This window comes from Bos indicus x Bos taurus, chromosome 20, assembly GCF_003369695.1.
Source record: "Bos indicus x Bos taurus breed Angus x Brahman F1 hybrid chromosome 20, Bos_hybrid_MaternalHap_v2.0, whole genome shotgun sequence".
NCBI classification, from domain to species: domain Eukaryota; kingdom Metazoa; phylum Chordata; class Mammalia; order Artiodactyla; family Bovidae; genus Bos; species Bos indicus x Bos taurus.
In genome coordinates this window covers 13,603,902-13,622,139 of record NC_040095.1, presented here as the reverse complement: position 1 = coordinate 13,622,139, position 18,238 = coordinate 13,603,902, and the positions used below count along the sequence as shown (strand labels likewise).

At 41.2% G+C, this 18,238-nt stretch overlaps 1 protein-coding gene across 1 annotated transcript in view; it reads left to right on the top strand.

Moving 5' to 3' along the window:
* The window catches only part of NLN (neurolysin), a 98,228-nt gene extending 81,534 nt beyond the window's left edge, over positions 1-16,694 (top strand). Inside the window, exons 9-12 of the mRNA XM_027519946.1 lie at positions 757-943; positions 1,468-1,596; positions 2,779-2,915; positions 14,773-16,694. Coding sequence (XP_027375747.1) covers positions 757-943; positions 1,468-1,596; positions 2,779-2,915; positions 14,773-14,907 — 588 coding nt within the window. The 3' untranslated portion in view covers positions 14,908-16,694. The remainder of the gene's footprint in view (positions 1-756; positions 944-1,467; positions 1,597-2,778; positions 2,916-14,772) is intronic.
* The last annotated feature ends 1,544 nt before the right edge of the window (positions 16,695-18,238 follow it).

The following is an 18,238-nucleotide window of genomic DNA, read 5'->3' as shown; positions in this document are numbered from 1 at the left end:
TTTTAAGGTAACGTCTTCTACCCAATCTGAGAGCTACAGCTCGGGCTTTCTACAATATGGTTGTTTTAGAAACACTTGTTTAAAGCTTAAAGCACAAGATATCATACACCTGAAAGGGATATCAGTCTATAATGTTGTAATTTCACTCCTTAAGTGATTTTGATGAAAACTTGAGTAGTTAGATTGATAAATACTCCAGAAAGGCGTGTACTGAGTAAACAAAAATATGCAAAAAGCAAGGGGAACTAGGGAGAGATTGTCTTAGATTATGAATCTCTTCAGTTTTAATGGGAAACGCTTTTTTTTCTGGCCACACTGCTCAGTTTGCATAATCTTTGTTTCCCCAACCAGAGATTAAACCTTCGCCCTTGGTGGTAAAAGCATTGAGTCCTAAATGACTGGACTACCAGGGATGTTCCTGGGAAATTCTTTTAAAATATTTTTACTTTCAAAGCTTAAGGTTTCTTTTAACTTAAACTAATTTTTTTCAGTTATGATTTCCAGATGATTATTTCAAGTGTGTCTGTGATTCAGAAGAATGAAATATTATTTTAATGTAGATATTTGGGGACTGTTTTTCAGGCTGCTTGGCTACTTGTTTTACTTTCATTTAAATTTGAGGTTATCTTAACCTTCATTCAAAGAGGCAGTTGACTCTTGATTCTAACTTAAGTTTTAGTGAGTCGATTATAAATCATCATATATGTAATTTTCATTCACTGCTTTTTAAAAAAGATTTTTATGTTTACTTTCTAGACCGACTTTGCACGATTCAGCGGAACAAACGTGGAAACTGACTTCGTAGAGGTGCCATCACAAATGCTTGAGAACTGGGTGTGGGACGCTGATTCCCTCCGAAGGCTGTCGAAGCATTATAGACATGGAAGCCCTATTACAGATGATCTGCTTGAAAAGCTTGTTGCTTCTAGACTAGTCAACACAGGTATGACTTACCATTTTAGAAAATAAATTAGAATTGCTTCATGGAGAATTGGTGGCATCTTTTTTAGGTAAGAAGTGGATTTATTTAGAGAAATACAGTTTCCATAGACAGAATGTGGACCGTTTGAAAAAGCAAGAGCGGCTCCGGGGCCTAGGGTCATGTCAGAAAGTGAGAAAAGCCGAGAGAAAAACACACTCCACAGACAGAGTGTAGGCCATCCCAGAAGGCAAGGGGCCTGCTGGCATCTTCTTCTATAGAACTTATTTCCTCTTTTGTAATGATAGCACCCCAGAGTGTTAACATGAGGTGGGAAAGCCACTAAGCATGTTGGAATACTGAACACTGGAATTCTATCCAAGAAAAAAAGATGCATCTCCTTTTAAATCTTAAATAGAATGAGGTGTCTTGCTCCGACCTTATAATGAACACTGTTAGAATCCGTTTATGAAATCTCTGATCTTGTGATATTAGAACATGTAGTTCTCTCTTCTCCCAAACATGCACAAACATTCTTATGTTATTAGGTCTCCTGACCTTACGCCAGATTGTTTTGAGCAAAGTTGATCAGTCTCTCCACACCAACACTGCGCTGGATGCTGCAAGTGAATATGCCAAATACTGCACAGAAATCTTAGGTGTTGCAGCCACTCCAGGTATGTACGTATACTTATCGCAGGCTCCTCCTTCCTGGGAAGCACAGGGCATACTTCACACTGCTAGAGAAGGCAGAGGGTGTCAGGCAGAGTACCTAATGTAATTTATTTCTGATTTCTGAAACCAGGCCATGACTTTCAGATAAGCATACTTTTGTCCTTATGAGTTATCCTATCCAAATGTGCTTGAAGGGAAGGCGGCTCCAGCTCTGCAGCATTTTAGTGTAATCAGGCGTGAGCAATTGGCCTCCACCCAGAGCAGAGAAAGCCATTCAGTTTGGCAACATGGCCTGGCCCCGCCCTCCCTGTGTGCCCTGAGACTTCTGTAGGATTGCAGTCAGACACTGGCAGGAGGGACATTTAGAGAAGGGCACAAACTTCTACCTTGTGTCTGATTCTGCTTCCGAGGTCAGTTCAGGCAGTTTGACTCTCTAACCTGATATGATTTATGAGAATCGTGTGAGTGGGTGAGAGATGGTCAGACAAACACGTTACATTTGTATTTATTGACTTCAAGCAACCATGTAGCTGTGCATGTAAACACAGCTGGAAAGGTGACTTTTTTCAATCAAAGAAACTGTTGTCTAATGGAGTCAGTCACATTTCTAGTGATAATAAAGGCCCAGGCCCCTCTCTTCCTTTTGTGATCTAGTACATGAACAGCAACTTTGGGCCTCAGGCCTCTTTGACAGAATCCTTTCTGTAAAGTAGCCCTGGAGGTAGATTGAATTGGCAAGACCTTTTTATAGCTTTTCAGGTAAAGAGTTCTTTTTCAGTAATTATGAACCTCAAGTACCATTCTGACCCATTTCAGATATAAATGGGTGTGACAAAGAGAAGGCTCAATATTATTAGAATATATATAAGAGACATATGTGTCTAAGGGACAAGAAAGGACTGAGTTGTCTGTTGGGTGTGGACGAAGCCTCTGAAACTATCGTTAGGCATTCCAGAGCGTAGGGCCGAAACCAGCTCTGAGGTGGAGCTGTCATAGGAGAGAAGTTTGTAAACATCTTGGCCAAGGACACCCATAAGCCCTGGGAGTGCCAGAGGTGACTAGATCAAGGACCTGGCACTGTCCCCTCCCACAGCTGGACTCCCCATAGGGAAGCCGTAGCTAGCTGAGAACCTGGTATTTAACATCTGACATCACATTGTTTGAAATGTATCTTTTTTTTAAAGGCACAAATATGCCAGCAACTTTTGGACATTTGGCTGGGGGGTATGATGGCCAATATTATGGATATCTTTGGAGTGAAGTGTTTTCCATGGACATGTTTTACAGCTGTTTTAAAAAAGAAGGGATAATGAATCCTGAGGTATTGTATTGTGTTTTTTTTTTCCCTCCTTTTATTACTTCTGTACTTGTCCTGTCCCCCTTAACTCCTAGTGTAAAATATTTTTTACACCTAGATTTTGAGAGTAAGAGATCTGGGAACAACTTTTAACTTTAAAAGTCTAGCATCTTCTCACATCATCACACATCATACATTTGCTTTCTGTAGGTGATTAATTCTGTAAGTTTGGGGGAAAAAAGCCTACTGTATTTTCTTGCTTACTAGCATTCCATTATATTGCATAATTAAAATTCAAAGCTTTGTTTATGCATCTGAGCATTTATAGCTGCTAGTTTTGACATGTGCTGTACAGTGTTTTCGTTTTATAGGTTGGGAAAGAAAGTAAACTCCTTCCTGATATAAATGATCTGCCTACATTTTGATACACTCTACATACTTTCATTATACATTTTCTGTGGAAGTCAGCCTTTTTTCTGTGATTGGTACACGCCACCTACAACACAGAGTTTGTAACCTAAATGCCTTTGAGTAATTTAAGCTGCCTCATTAACCTGAGCCGTTCCTTCCCGTTTGCAGCGACTTGACTGCCAGGTGGCTGCCAGCCAAACCTTCCTGAGTTACAGTCCCTCTGTCTCCGTTCTTGTTGAAGACTCAGCTGTCAGGTTATTTCCAGGCCTGATAATATTCCAGTGTGTTTTTCATTCTGTTTGATGCAGAAATTAGAAGAGCAAAGTGTCAAAATCAGATTCTCTGTGTGTATTTCAACTGACTTATTCTCAAAACTTTGTGTTTCTGGATTGCATACTACCTTACACATGAGCACTGAATAACAGGTGTGATGTAGACCACCATCCCTTCTCGCCAGCTTTCACTCCCAACACACCACCTCCAGAGTACCTACATCCTATTCCCTAGCCTTTCCAATCCCTTCATCGTCCATCCATCCTACCCAGGCTATTAGGTCCCTGCAAGTCTCCTTCCATCCCCTGGCAACTCCACTTAAAGAACAATCAGTCACTGGCTTGTTCTCATAAATACCCTGACTTCTGCATGACCTTCAGCCAGTGTCCAGCCCTGGATTCCTCTACCATCTCATTTAGAGATGGTACCCTTGGGGTTCAGATTCCCCTTCTGCAGAATATCCTGAGGCTCCATATGATGCCCCGCTGCAGAGTCCAGGTGTCTGGACCCCCAGTGTAACTTCACAGTCCTGCTCACTTCCCTAATTGGGGTCCCCACCACCTGTCTCCCTTTCAGCAGATGCTCTGTCCTCACTACTAAGGACATTAAGAGCATTGAAAGTGAGTACCTTCATCTTCAATATTTAACTTCTTCCCTCCAGTCTCAGAAGATGGGTCTGTGATACTAAGACTCACTGGTTTACCATCTCAGGAAAAAAACTTACCACTGACTGATAATCTCAGTGCTACCACTCAGTCGTTCTTGCTTTCACAGCCTACTGTCTTGGTGTAAGAAACAGTTTCTGCACACCTCTGCTTCCAGGCTTTTGCCTCCACCAACTGAATTGGAAAGTTGTTACCCTGCCCTCCAGAGTAACCACTGATGATCCAGTCGCCAACTCTCAAAGGCCCTCATCTACCTTTTGTCTTGTTTTATTCCTGCTTCTCGGTATTCCTGTCTTTGTCACAGCCCTTAGCTAAGCAAACAGATCCCGTCTGTACTTCCCAGAACTCTCAGCCTGGCAGCCAGATTTCTGTATTCCCTTGGGTCTTTCCTCCTTCACAAATTTATTCATTCTACTTCTTCCACCTAAAATCTATGCCTTCCTTGTCTGTGCCTCTCCAGAACTCTGCCGTTCATAAAGGCCCTATTCAAACGGCCACTCATTTATGAAGTCTTCCAGATCACTGAAACCAGAAGTGATCTTTCCATCCTCTGAACAGAAGAGTGAACTTGGGCATGGAATAAACAGTCTCAATAAGCTTTTTCTTGTGTCTGGAATGTTTAATATAATTATCTTACAGAATAACAAGATCAGGTTATAAACTATTTTGTACCATAGAATGTGAATTCTGATTTTAAAATATGCATTTAGAAAAAAGTACATCAAAATATTGTCAGTTATTATCTTTGGTAAGTTTATGATTGTTCAGTATTTTCCTGTACTTTCTGTAGAGCTTTCCTTATTTTTACATAGAGCATGGATTATTGTAGAAATCAGAAAACCGTGTTTAAAGAGACACAAGGTCCAGGTATGTAAGCGTACAATTGTGACCTCCACTGGCTCCTAAGTCATTGGCGAGGCTTCCTGGCGCAAGTACTACATCACCTCTTTCATCTCTGCTCCACTCACTTGACCACACCTTCAGGAGCCTCCACTGCCTCCTCTCCTCTTCCAGCTGTCACAGTAACAGCCAAAGTACTGATTCCAGTGGATCCCAAGGAACTCGCAGTTCCGGCAGGAGGGATCCCTGCCATCATGCGTCTGTGTGCCTCCTTTCTTCTCAGGCTTCACTGCTTGGCAGGCAGCCTGACTGCTCTTAATTCAGACAAAAGGGCAGGGTTGAACGTGGAGGAAGCAAGATCCCATACAACCTGGAGTTGCCTTGTGGTGTCAAAACCTGTTTTAAGTTGGACTGAAATTCTAGATTCCGCTGTGCAATGTATTATTACTCGTCTTATGCCAGGAAGTTGGCCTTAATCCCTTCTTTTCTCCTTCCTGTTAAATACTCTGGAACATCATGTCGTTTCCTGCTCCTCTGCTGTCACAGCAATAGTGAGTCCGGCTCCAGAGGCCAAGAAGAATCCACTGCACGCACCCTCACACTCTTCAATTCAGATATCCATTTATTTAAAAACTAACACTTTGGAATAACAATCCTGTTCTACAGAAGCTTCTGTCATTATTACAACTATGTCATTGAAGGGAAAGAATTTTTGTGTTATGAAGAAGTACTGAATTTGAAGCTGTGGGAATCAGAGCAGGCACAATATATCATACAGTCCTGTTGTCTCAAGACCCCTCACCCTCCCCAGTACATATATTTGGAGCATTTTGAGAAATGCTTCAAGGAGTCAGTACCTGCTTTTCTTAGTCCCCAAGCTCTAGAGAGGCTGGGAGCTGAAAGATCACGTATTGTTGACATTATTGTTCATGGTCATTAGTATCAACAGAAGAACATCTCCAGGCCTCACCTCTGTAACCTCTTAGCATCCTGCAAAGCCTGGGGTCTGAGAACCATTTTAGATTTCAACAAGCAGAACCGCAGAAAGTGTGCAACTTACTGGGAAAACAGTAGTAGGAGGGGTCGAATATAAGCCTGCAGTCTTCTGTGCCCTACGTGTTAGCAGCAAAATATTTTATAGTACTGTTGTTTGATAGCCTCTATCAAAGGTTTAGAACTGGCTCCTTAGCTGAAATAGCCTGAAAGTTCGCTACCTCTGGTTTTATCTCTAATTTTCTATGATCTTCATCTTAACTGTATAGTTTGTTAAATATAACAGTATCTTTAGCTTTTACTTTTTCAACTCATCTCTTAAATAACTATGGAAGGGAGCTACTTGGGAGTAACAGTTTCCCAGCAAACTCTAGGAGCTCTTTCAGGATCCCTTTAAGGTTCCGAAACGTGGTTTCAAAATCCAGCAGCTAATCGTAGGGTTGAAAGAATGAGGGCATTTTAACAAGGGCCATTTCTTTTTATAATGCAACTTCATTGTGGGAAAATTTCCTAAAAAGTAATAGACATGCAGATTCAAAGGCAATTACATTGTTAAGCTAGAATTATGTTCCTCCTCTTCTGCATTTAGAGTAATTGCTAAGCTTTGTTTTTTTCCATTAGTGAAGAAGATTACAGCCAAGTATCACATGCAGAAATGAATACTGAGAAAGTCAAAGATAGTGAAGTATAACTGTCCACAGTGCCATAAGGAAGCACCTAGATCTTACATACAATAATGGACAGAGAAACATATAAAGAATCTTGGCTAAACAGGAAGAAGAATTACGTGACGGGGACTTGCCTGGTGGTCCAGTGGTTAAGACTCCATGCTTCCACTGCAGGGGGCACAGATTTGGTCCCTGATCAGATGGGAACTGAGATCCCACATGCCGTGTGATACAGCTAAAAAACTAAAGAGGAAAATTACGTGATAAAGTGTATTATAAAACTAAGGATTCCAGGGCCTAGGCCCAATTTCTGCTTAAATGCGTTGCTAAGAGAGAACATGAAATTTCCTCTCCTGATGGGCCTTACAAATGGATTAAATTTCAGCTTCTCTGACCTACCACCCCAAAGCTAATTTTTCTTACACTTCAACTTTTTCTAACAGCATTAAATTCTGCCTGATTTAAGGGAAAAAGGAAGGAAATGGGGTTGATGTCCAACCTACTTCTTGAATATTTACAACGCCAGACCTTCTAAGCCTTGAATTCCAACCAGCTGGAAGCAGTTTTTCTTCCTTTTTGTGTTCCTCCAGCCCTTCTTTGTGTTTCTGTTAGAACTCTAGTAATCTGCCTTGCTAATTGTCTATTTCTTTATCTCACCTTCTGGATTATGAGGCTTTTGTAATAGGAACTGTTTTATTCATCTTGGTGTTCATCCTCTGTACCGAAATACTTACATTGCTGGACCCAACTGGCAGCTCCCCGACCTGCTTCCTCTCATCTGTTCCCCTAATACACGGGACTGGCCAGGCTGCCCTTTTTTTCTCCAGATCTCCTCCCTCCCCATAAATATTTACTCATCCCTCCTCACAAATTGAAACTTCGCTGAAGTTTTCCTGATGACCTCTTGGAGTCAAGGGGCGATTCCGACGCTGTTCTCTCTGACTAGCAACACCAGTCTTTCACCTTCTCCCTCCTTCCTGTTTGTCGTCAAAGGTATTCTTTTTCCCACTCATAACCTCCGCACCCTCACTCATAGATAACAAAGGAAGTGCTGTGGGGAAGAAGTATACAGATGAGCTATGGAAGGACAGGTTTCAATATCCAGTGTAAAGCGGACTGGTGAGCCTGTTAGGCGCCTGGCTGTCATCGCTTGTCCTTGGGCAGATGCTGTCTGCCTGATGCCTGCTACTCAGAGCAGGAGGGGACACCGGGCTCTACTGCCTAGACACAGTCACAGGAAGCAGGAGGAAGGGAGGGTTGGAAGGCCGGGGGAGCTTGCGTGTGCTCCTGCAGAGAAGCCAGAGGTGGCACGAGACCCAGACTGCTTCCCATTTATGTGTTCTCGTAAACGATGGGTGTCCTTCACTCAGATAATTATGAGTACTCAAAGAAAGGGAAAGGGCATGGCAACCCACTGCAGTATTCTTGCCTGGAGAATCCCACGGACAGAGGAACCTGGCGGGCTACAGTCCATGGGGTCACAAGGAGTCGGACACAACTGAGCGACTAACACACACATAAGGGCTTCCCTTGGTGGCTCAGATGGTAAAGAATCTGCCTACAATGAAGGAGATCCGGGTTCCATCCTTGGGTCAGGAAGATCCCCTGGAGAAGGGAATAGCTTCCCACTCCAGTATTCTTGTCTGGAGAATTCCATGGACAGAGGAGCCTGGCAGGCCACAGTCCACGGGGTCACAAAGAGTCAGACATGGTTGAGCAGCTAATTCAAGATTATTGCATAAAGTAAGTGCCTTGTCTCTCCTACTTAGTATTCCTGAGTCAGACTCAGTCATGTCTGACTCTTTGTGACCCCATGGACTGTAACCCCCCAGGCTCCTCTGTCCATGGAATTTTTCGAGTAAGAATACTGGAATGAATTCCCATTTCCTACTCCAAGGGGCCTTCCTGACCCAGGAATTGAAACCCCTCTCTTGTGTCTCCTGCATTGGCAGGCAGATTCTTTACCACTGCATCACCTGGGAAGTCCACTTAGTATACTGTTGTATACTAAGTATACACTATAGAATACTAGTATACTTAGTATAGTATTTTATACTAATAGTGGAAATGAAGTCTCTTGTGCTTTTTTCTAGCTTTATTAGGAGACAGAACTAATTTTAAGGAAATGCTGAAACAGGAACACATCTGTTTCCCTGACTATATATGAGTAACTGAACTTAGGGATAGTATGAGAAAGAAAATGAAAGGAGATGTAGATGACGACTCAGGTTTGTTGAATACCACGATCTAGCAGGAAGGATTCTAGGGAGCAGGAAAGGTGCTAAAACCATCACTCAGATTCCTCATATACTGAGGGAGGTAGGCATATTCCCACCTTACAGATAAGGGAACTAAGGCCCAAGGCCACATAGCTGAGGATGAAGCCAAGATTTTAACCTGGGCCTGATTCCAAATTCCTGATCTTGCTTTAAAAAACATCAGTGTTGAGGATTTGCCTGGTGGTCCAGTGGTTAAGACTCTGTGCTTCTACTGCAGGGGACACAGGTTCGATCCCTGCTTGGGAAACTAAGATCCTGCATGCTGTGGGGAGCAGACAAAAATAAAGAAATCTGAACATATTTTTTAAAAAAGAAAGAAACCATCAGTATTACAGAGGATTTACACAGTTGCCAAAAGATACATGTTAACCTTCCAGAAGCAAAACCACAGAGGTGTGACCGATGATAATTTTCCCTTCCCTGAATGACTAACAGGAGCGCTTACTCTATACAGACCCTCCTGCAGGGGTTTTCAAGCATGGACGTTTCTAGTGGTTGTCTTAGAGTTTCTCTTCCTGCTTTGCTCACAGTTATGGTTCCTCCATTATATAAACAGAGGACAACCACTCACACCACAGACTCTGTCCACCTGTAGCATTTGTCTCCCAGACAGCCTTCTCTCACCCAGGGAACCAATACCTTCCTAACACACAAATTCACTTAACTGTTTTTTTGTTTTGTTTTGTTTTGTTTTTTTTAAAGAAAAGCAAGATCCTATTACCAAAATGACTCTTAAACTCTTCTCCAAACTTCATTGCCAGGGAAATGAAACTATTAAGAGACCATTGCTCTGTAATTCAGGAAATTGAATCAAGTTGTGTGGAGCTGTAAGCAGGGGAGGACCTGTGCTGTTCTGAGCCACGTACTGTGAGACTATAAACAGTGCCCAGCTGTACAGTGACTTTACCAGCAAGGGAGATGAGAACCGGCTCTTCAGAGCAGCGCGCAGCCCCTCTAAACCTCGCTGTTCTTCACTGTCCATAGTTACAGTTCTCGGTGCAAAACGAGAATATTCTGGCAGATGTCCACATTTTGGCGATTTTTTTAACTTCAAATTTTCATTATTTTTCCTATAGTTGTGCAATAAAATACGCCTTTTTAAAAGACTCTCAGATCTTGAGCATGAAGAATTTCTGCAGGTAAATACTAATAATTGAGGCTGCATGATAGGTTCAAGAGGGTTGACTGTACTCTGGTCTCAACTATTAGTATGTATTGAAAATTTTTCCATAATAAATGGCTTAAATTATTTTTATGTTCAGATCAATTTAATTAACATTTTCTAAGTTCCTATACTGCTTCACCCAGGGAGAACAGCCCTTCCTTCCCCCACACCACCCCACCTACTGATTTGCTGTTGTTCAGTTGCTCAGTTGTGTCCAACGCTTTGTGACCCCATGGACTGCAGCACACCAGGCTTCCCTGTCCTTCACTGTCTCCCAGAGTTTGCTCAGACTCACATCCTTTGAGTTGGTGATGCCATCCAACCACCTCATCCTCTGTCGTTCCCTTCTCCTCCTGCCTTCAGTCTTTCCCAGCATCTGGTTCTTTTCCAGTGAGTCAGTTCCTCGCATCAGGTGGCCAAAGTTTTGGAGCTTCAGCTTCATCATCAGTTCTTCCAGTGAATATTCAGGGTTGATTTCCTTTAGGATTGATTGGTTTGATCTCTTTGCTGTCCAGGGGACTCTCAGGAGTCTTCTCTAGTACCACAGTTCAAAGGCATCAATTCTTTGGTACTCAGCCTTTTTTATTTTTCAGCTCTCACATCTGTACATGACTACTGGAAAACCATAGCTTTGACCATACAGGCATTTATAGGCAAAGTAATGTCTCTCCTTTTTAATACACTGTCTAGGTTGATCATTTCTTTTCTTCCAAGGAGCAAACATCTTTTAATTTCATGATTGCAGTCACCATCTGAAGTGATTTTGGAGCCCAAGAAAATAGTCTGTCACCATTTGCATTGTTTCCCCATCTATTTGCCATGAAGTGATGGGATCGGATGCCATGATCCTTGTTTTTTGAATGTTGTTTTTTTCATTCTCCTATTTCACCTTCATTAAGAAGCTCTTTAATTCCTCTTTGCTTTCTTCTATAAGTGTGGTATCATCTGCATATCTGAGGTTATTAATATAATATAATAGTCTTGATTCCAGCTTGTGCTTCATCCAGCCCAGCATTTCGCATGGTGTACTCTGCATAGACGTTAAATAAGCAGGGTGACAATACACAGGCTTGACCTACTCCTTTCCCAATTTGGAACCAGTCTGTTGTTCCATGTCCAGTTCTAACTGTTACTTCTTGACTTGCATACAGGTTTCCCAGGAGGCAGGTAAGGTGATCTGGTTTTCCTATCTCTAAGAATTTTACACAGTTTGTTGTGATCTGCACAGTCAAAGGCTTTATCATAGTCAAAGAAGCAGAAGTAGATGTTTTTCTGGAATTCTCTAGCTTTTTCTTAATCCAACGGATGTTGGCAATTTGATCTCTGGTTCCTCTGCCTTTTCTAAATCCAACTTGTACATCTGAAAATTATCGGTTCACATACTTTTGATGCCTAGCTTGAAGGATTTTGAGCATTACTTTGCTAGCATGTGAAATGAATGCACTTGTGGTAGTTTAAAGATTCTTTGGCATTGCCCTTGGTTGGGGCAATGAAAACTGACCTTTTCCAGTCTTGTGGCAACTGCTGAGTTTTCCCAATTTGCTGGCATATTGAGTGCAGTAGTTTAACGTCATCGTCTTTTAGGGTTTGAATTAGTTCAGCTGGAATTCCATCACTTCCACTAGCTTTGTTTGTACTGATGCTTCCAAGGCCCACTTGACCTCACACCAGGAGGCTGGCTCTAGGTGTGTGATCGCACCATCATGGTTATCCAGTTCGTTAAGATCTTTTTTGTATAGTTCTTCTGTGTATTTTTCCCACATTTTCCTAATATCTTCTCTTTCTGTTAGGTCCATACCATTTCTGTCCTTTATTTGCATGAAATGTTCCTTTGGTATCTTTTATTTTCTTGAAGAGATCTCTAGTCTTTCCCATTCTATTGTTTTCCTCTATTTCTTTGCCTCGTTCACTTTAAAAGGCTCTCTTATCTCTCCTTGCTATTCTCTGGAGCTCTGCATTCAGATGGGTATATCTTTCCTTTTCTCCTTTGCCTTTTGCTTCTCTTCTTTCCTCAGCTATGTGGAAGGCCTCTTCAGACAACCATTTTGCCTTTTTGCATTTCTGTTTCTTGGGGATGGTTTTGATCACTGCCTCTTGTATAGTGTTATGAACCTCCGTCCATAGTTCTTCAGGCACTCTGTTTATCAGATCTAGTCCCATGAACCTATTTCACTTCCACTGTATAATCATAAGGGATTTGATTTAGGTCATACCTGAATGGCCTAGTGGTTTTCCCTACGTTCTTCAATTTACATCTGAATTTTGCAATAAGGAGTTCATGATCTGAGCCACAGTCAGCTCCCAGTCTTGTTTTAGCTGACTGTATAGAGCTTCTCCATCTTTGGCTACAAAGAATATAATCAGTCTGATTTCACTATTAACCATCTGGTGATGTCCATGTGCAGAGTTGCCTTGTGTTGTTGGCTACTCTATAGGTATGGGGCCTAGAACATCAGGTGACCCTTAGAGGGGCTTGTTAGACAGTGTTCTAGTATGACACTGAAGAAGTGGTAGAAACCTTCTGGCCTTATTTATAAGTTTTGAATAAATTTTCTTAAAAAGGAGGGGCCTGTAATCACTAATAATGGACTTCCTGAAAATCCTGGTAATGACAGTTTAAAAGATATGTCATTTCATGCTTGGTTGCAGCAATTAATTACTGTTTTAATAGTGATCTAGAACCTAAAATGCGAATGATGGCTATTCTTATTACAGACTTTATTATTCTAAAAAGTAGCAGATCAGAGATCTTGAGCCCAGTACAGCTTACCCCTTCCCTTTCTTTCATTGCCCAACGTCTCTAAATTTTACCAGTGTTAAATCAGTGGATTAGGTAAGGTTTAGTTAGTTACACTCATGTTTTAGGATCTAGATCACTATTGAAACAGTAATTAATTGCTCCAGAACAAACAAGAAATGACACATCTTTTTTTTTTCTTTCTCAAGAAAATTAAACCTAGCTCTAACCTGTCACTACCAGGGTTTTCAGGAAGTCCGTTATCAGTGATTGCAGGTGCCTCCTTTTTAAGAGAATTTATTCAAAACCTGTAAATAAGGCATCAAGGTTGCTACCGCTTCTTCAGTGTCATACTAGAACATTGTTCAACAAGCCCCTCTCGTGTTGATCTCTTACATTCTAGGCCTCAGACCTGTAGAGTAGCCACAGGTAGCTACTGAGCTCTTGAAATGTGGCCAGGTGCTATTGAAGAATTGAGATCTGCTGTAAATGTAAAAAACACACTAGATTTTGAAGACATACCACAAAAAATAAATCCGAATAATTGATACTTGTTGAAAGGATAATATTATAGACCTCCTGGTTTAAATAAAATATTAAAATTAATTTTACCTATTTTCTTCTCTTTTTAAACATGATTTCTAGAAATTTTTAAGTTATACATGTGGCTCACATTATATTTCTACTGGACAGTGCTCTCTAGAGTTTATGGAAAGTAACTTCATTTCACTAATTGTTTACTCCTGATTAAGACTCATCTATGAGGTTAGCTGTGTGCTTATAGATCATTAATAAGTTTCAGATGATTTCTGTTTATAATCAAAACCTGAAAAGTTGTTTTTTGTGTGTGTGACCCTTGTAGGACTTTAAGTAGTTTTGTATCTAACTTGGTAGATTTCCTTCATCAACATTTTATTTTCTTTAACAGTTTGACTAGACATCTCTGATGGTTGTACCAAGCAGAATCATTGTCATAAGTCAAAAATGAGGTTACTTTTGTTTCTGGAAATTCTCAAGCTATTTATGTACTCAGGGAGGCTATTAGTAGCTGTTCAAATGATTTAATGGATATAAATTTGCAAATTAACCCTGAACTATTTTATAGGTAGATTTAGACTTAAGCTTCATTGAATTGTCTTGCCTTTCAAAAGGACAGTGAAAAGGAAGTGAAAATATTGAATAATGCCGATACTGAATTTCAGTTGTTTTCTTTCACTTTATCTGCTTGTGTATTTGTGTAAATAAAGGCAGAGGAACTGTTGTATGCTTTAAACTTCTAGACCTTGTCCCCAGCAAATTTACAAAGGTCCTCCTTCCTCGTGTTGAGCCCACAAAAGTATCTACCTTCCACCACGGGACATGGGTTGTGGCCTTACCCCCACCCATAAGGAAGAAGAGTTTTTTTTATGAGGCCTTCATAAAGATATAGCAGAAACTGTTTTGACAGCAGCAGCTGGGCTACTGTTTCCAGGTACACACAATCCCTGTTTGTAGCCTAATTGAACTCCTGTTTTGCTAACTCTTTCGAAATCATATTTTAGATGGGGTAGCAAATAGAAGACTGTTCAAGCTTCCATTTGGCTATTTTTTGTTTGTCTGTTTGCTCATATTGTCAGCATGCTGCTGAGGATCTAAGGAGACAAGACAGTAATAAAGGGAAGTGTGGAAGACCGGAGGTCTAAGCTCCAGATCTCTTAGCTACCAAAGTAAATAAATACTACAAAGCTGTAGTCTAGGGGAAGGAGAACATCCAGAGTAAAGCTAAAGTCCCTTTTTTTCCTCTCTTTTGCATCTAGAGATTTGGAAAATTGCTATAACCATGAATTATTAGGCATGCTTTATTTTATTAGGTTGGAATGAAATACAGAAACCTGATCCTGAAACCTGGGGGATCTCTGGACGGCATGGACATGCTCCAAAATTTCTTGACACGTGAGCCAAACCAAAAAGCGTTTCTAATGAGCCGAGGCCTGCCTGCTCCGTGAACTGGGGCTCTTTGGGAGCCATCCATGTCTGGAGGACAAGCGACATTACCACGTGTTACTGGCCTGGAAACTGAAGGGAGTTTTGCAGATGAAAATGTAGATTTCTATTAACTTCCTTTTGTTTTTTAATTTGAAAAATTATACAGATGTAAATGGAATTCTAAATACTGTGACTTAAGAAAAGATGTGTTAGAAAATAATTGTACTATAAACTTTCATAAAAATGGATGTGATTTCTTTTTATAAAAGTTTCATATGAATCCAATTTGATTTTTTTACAATTATAATCTAGATAATATAATGTAAGAGGGCTAAGAATTTTTTAATTGAATCATACACATTATCTACTTTGATCCTTCTTATATCTCGAAGTTTTATACTTGGGATTTCTCAGCTGATAAATGAATCATCACGTTCCTCTGATAAATATTCTCTCAGAGCCTTGCATCCACTTTAACTCTCTGTCTCCCAGTAAAATGTGACCTCTTTGCCTGCATACCTCCGGGCCAGGGGACTATGCCTCAGTAATGCATGTATCTTTGTATTTCAGGCCTCATGATTTCCAGCTTTCCGCCACACTTGATTAATGTTCTTCAAATTGGTTTAGTCTTTCCTGTCTGATGTCCAGTCAGAGAGTACCAAAAAATGAGTTTTAGCTGAAATGGCCTAATGTATATATATTACGAGTTTTAATCTCATGTTAGAGTATTTGAGATCTTGGCTTAGAGGTTCATTTCCACTTCAGCATATAAGATTGTCATGTTTACCAGTTAGAACACTAAGCAAATCTAAGATTATTTTTCCCTTCTCGGGTTTCTAGTAAACAGCAAGGTCTTTGCCTCCTTTACTCTGCTCCTCACCTGAAGTGGCAGGTAAATTGTCACAAAGGCCTGTCTCAAGTGCTGCAGGAAGAGAGCTGAACTGAAGCATAAAAAGTCCAGAAGCCCCCGGAAGTGAGTGGATTCTGCGCAGGAGTCTGTGAGGACGGCCGCTCCAGTGTTACGTGTGCTTCAGCCCAGCCATGGGGAGGAGGCCCCTCTGCGACTTGTTTCATCTGGTGATTTTAAGCGAGCCTTTGGAGCTCTTTAGCTCTCTTTCCTGTGGGCCTAAATTCGAATTTGCAAACCAGGAAACTTATATACTTACTTTTCCTCTAGGAGTCTACTCAATGAGGAAAGCAAAATAGGATAATAAAAAAATTTTTTTAATTAAAAACTAACTTGGAATGTATGCATCTGCATAGGACTTCTAATTGTTTCCCAGTATGTACTGAGGTATGACTCTGCCGGCCAGGGACAAAATTAGAACCTTTCCATTCTCTAATCCAAATGGACTTTGTGCTAAATAAAAAGATATTATGCTGCATAGTCAAATTATAGACAGCAGGAAAAATCAAGAGCTGTAGTGACACAGAAGAAAATTCAGATTATTATTGTCAAGCAAAATACCCTAAACATCACAGGAAATCCCAGCCTCCCTTCTGAGACAATTGCCTGGCCCTCTCGCCCCCATATTCATCCCGTGTCATCATCTCCGGTCCTTAAAGCTGTTGTTTTTGTTTTGTTTTGGTTCTTTTTTTTTTTTGGTCTTAGCAACGTATGGTACTTTTTTCATATCTTTTTTTTCCCCAGACTGTTGTGTTTTCCAGTTTCAAGCAAAAACTCTCTTCAGCTTTTTCTATTGCCCAGTGTGTCTCCTTAACAACAATAACTTTTATCATTTTAAATCTTATTTCATGTGGAAAAACTAATATTCTACACACAATAAAATTACATTATTATCCAAGAGAATGAATTCACATTTTTTTTATACTTTAATGTTAAAACTGAAATGTATAAGAAAATGGAAGTACTGTGGTATTCTTTTTATTTAGGGTTCACATCTGGTATTTAAAATCTATCAAAGAACATAATGTCTACCAACAGATGAATGGGAAAAGAAGATGTCACACACACACAGAAATACTGCTGCTGCTGCTGCTAAGTCACTTCAGTCGTGTCCGACTCTGTGCGACCCCATAGACGGCAGCCCACCAGGCTCCCCCGTCCCTGGGATTCTCCAGGCAAGAACACTGGAGTAGGTTGCCGTTTCCTTCTCCAATGCATGAAAGTGAAAATGAAGTCGCTCAGTCGTGTCCAACTCTTCGAGACCCCATGGACTGCAGCCTACCAGGCTCCTCCGTCCATGGGATTTTCCAGGCAAAAGTACTGGAGTGGGGTGCACAGGAATACTATTCAGCTATAAATAAGAAAAAATAATGCCATTTGCATCAGCATGAATGCAGCTAGAGATTATTATACTAAGCAAAATAAGTCAAGAAGAGAAAGACAAATACCAAATAATATCAGTTCAATTCAATTCAGTCACTCAATCGTGTCCAACTCTTTGCAACCCCATGGACCACAGCACTCCAGGCCTCCCTGTCCATCACCAGCTCCCAGAGTTTACGCAAACTCATGTCCATTGAGTTGGTGATGCTATCCAACCATCTCATCCTCTGTCATCCCCTTCTCCTCCTGCCTTCAACCTTTCCCAGCATCAGAGTCTTTTCAAATGAGTCAACTCTTCGCATCAGGTGGCCAAAATATTGGAGTTTCAGCTTCAACATCAGTCCTTCCAGTGAACACCCAGGACTGATCTCCTTTAGGATGGACTGATTGGATCTCCTTGCAGTCCAAGGGAATAATATCACTTAATCACTTTTAGGTTGTGAAATCTAAAGTATAATGCAAGCGAGTCTATCTATGAAACAGAATCATGGGTATAGAGAACAGGCTGGTGGCTGCCAGGGGTGGGAGGATAGAGGTTCGGGGGGGACAGAGTGGGAGATGGGGGTTAGCAGATGTCAACTCTTCTATACAGAATGGATAAACAACAAGGTCCTGCTATACAGCACAGAGAACCATATTCAATATCCCATGATAAACATATTGGAAAGAATAGAAAAAAATTATATACATATACATATGTATGCTGCTGCTGCTAAGTCGCTTCAGTCGTGTCCGACTCTGTGCGACCCATAGATGGCAGCCCACCAGGCTCCCCCGTCCCTGGGATTCTCCAGGCAAGAACACTGGAGTGAGTTGCCATTTTCTTCTCCAATGCATGAAAGTGAAAAGTGAAAGTGAAGTCGCTCAGTCGTGTCCGACTCTTCGCGACCCCATGGACTGCTACCAGGCTCCTCTATCCATGGGATTATTCCAGGCAAGAACACTGGAGTGGGTTGGCATTGCCTTCTCCAGGGGCTGGCTCAAGTTGCTCCAAACCTCACGGCTGCCTAGCTGGGGCTTGGCCCACACCTGAAGCTCATATTCTGTCTGGAGTGAGATTC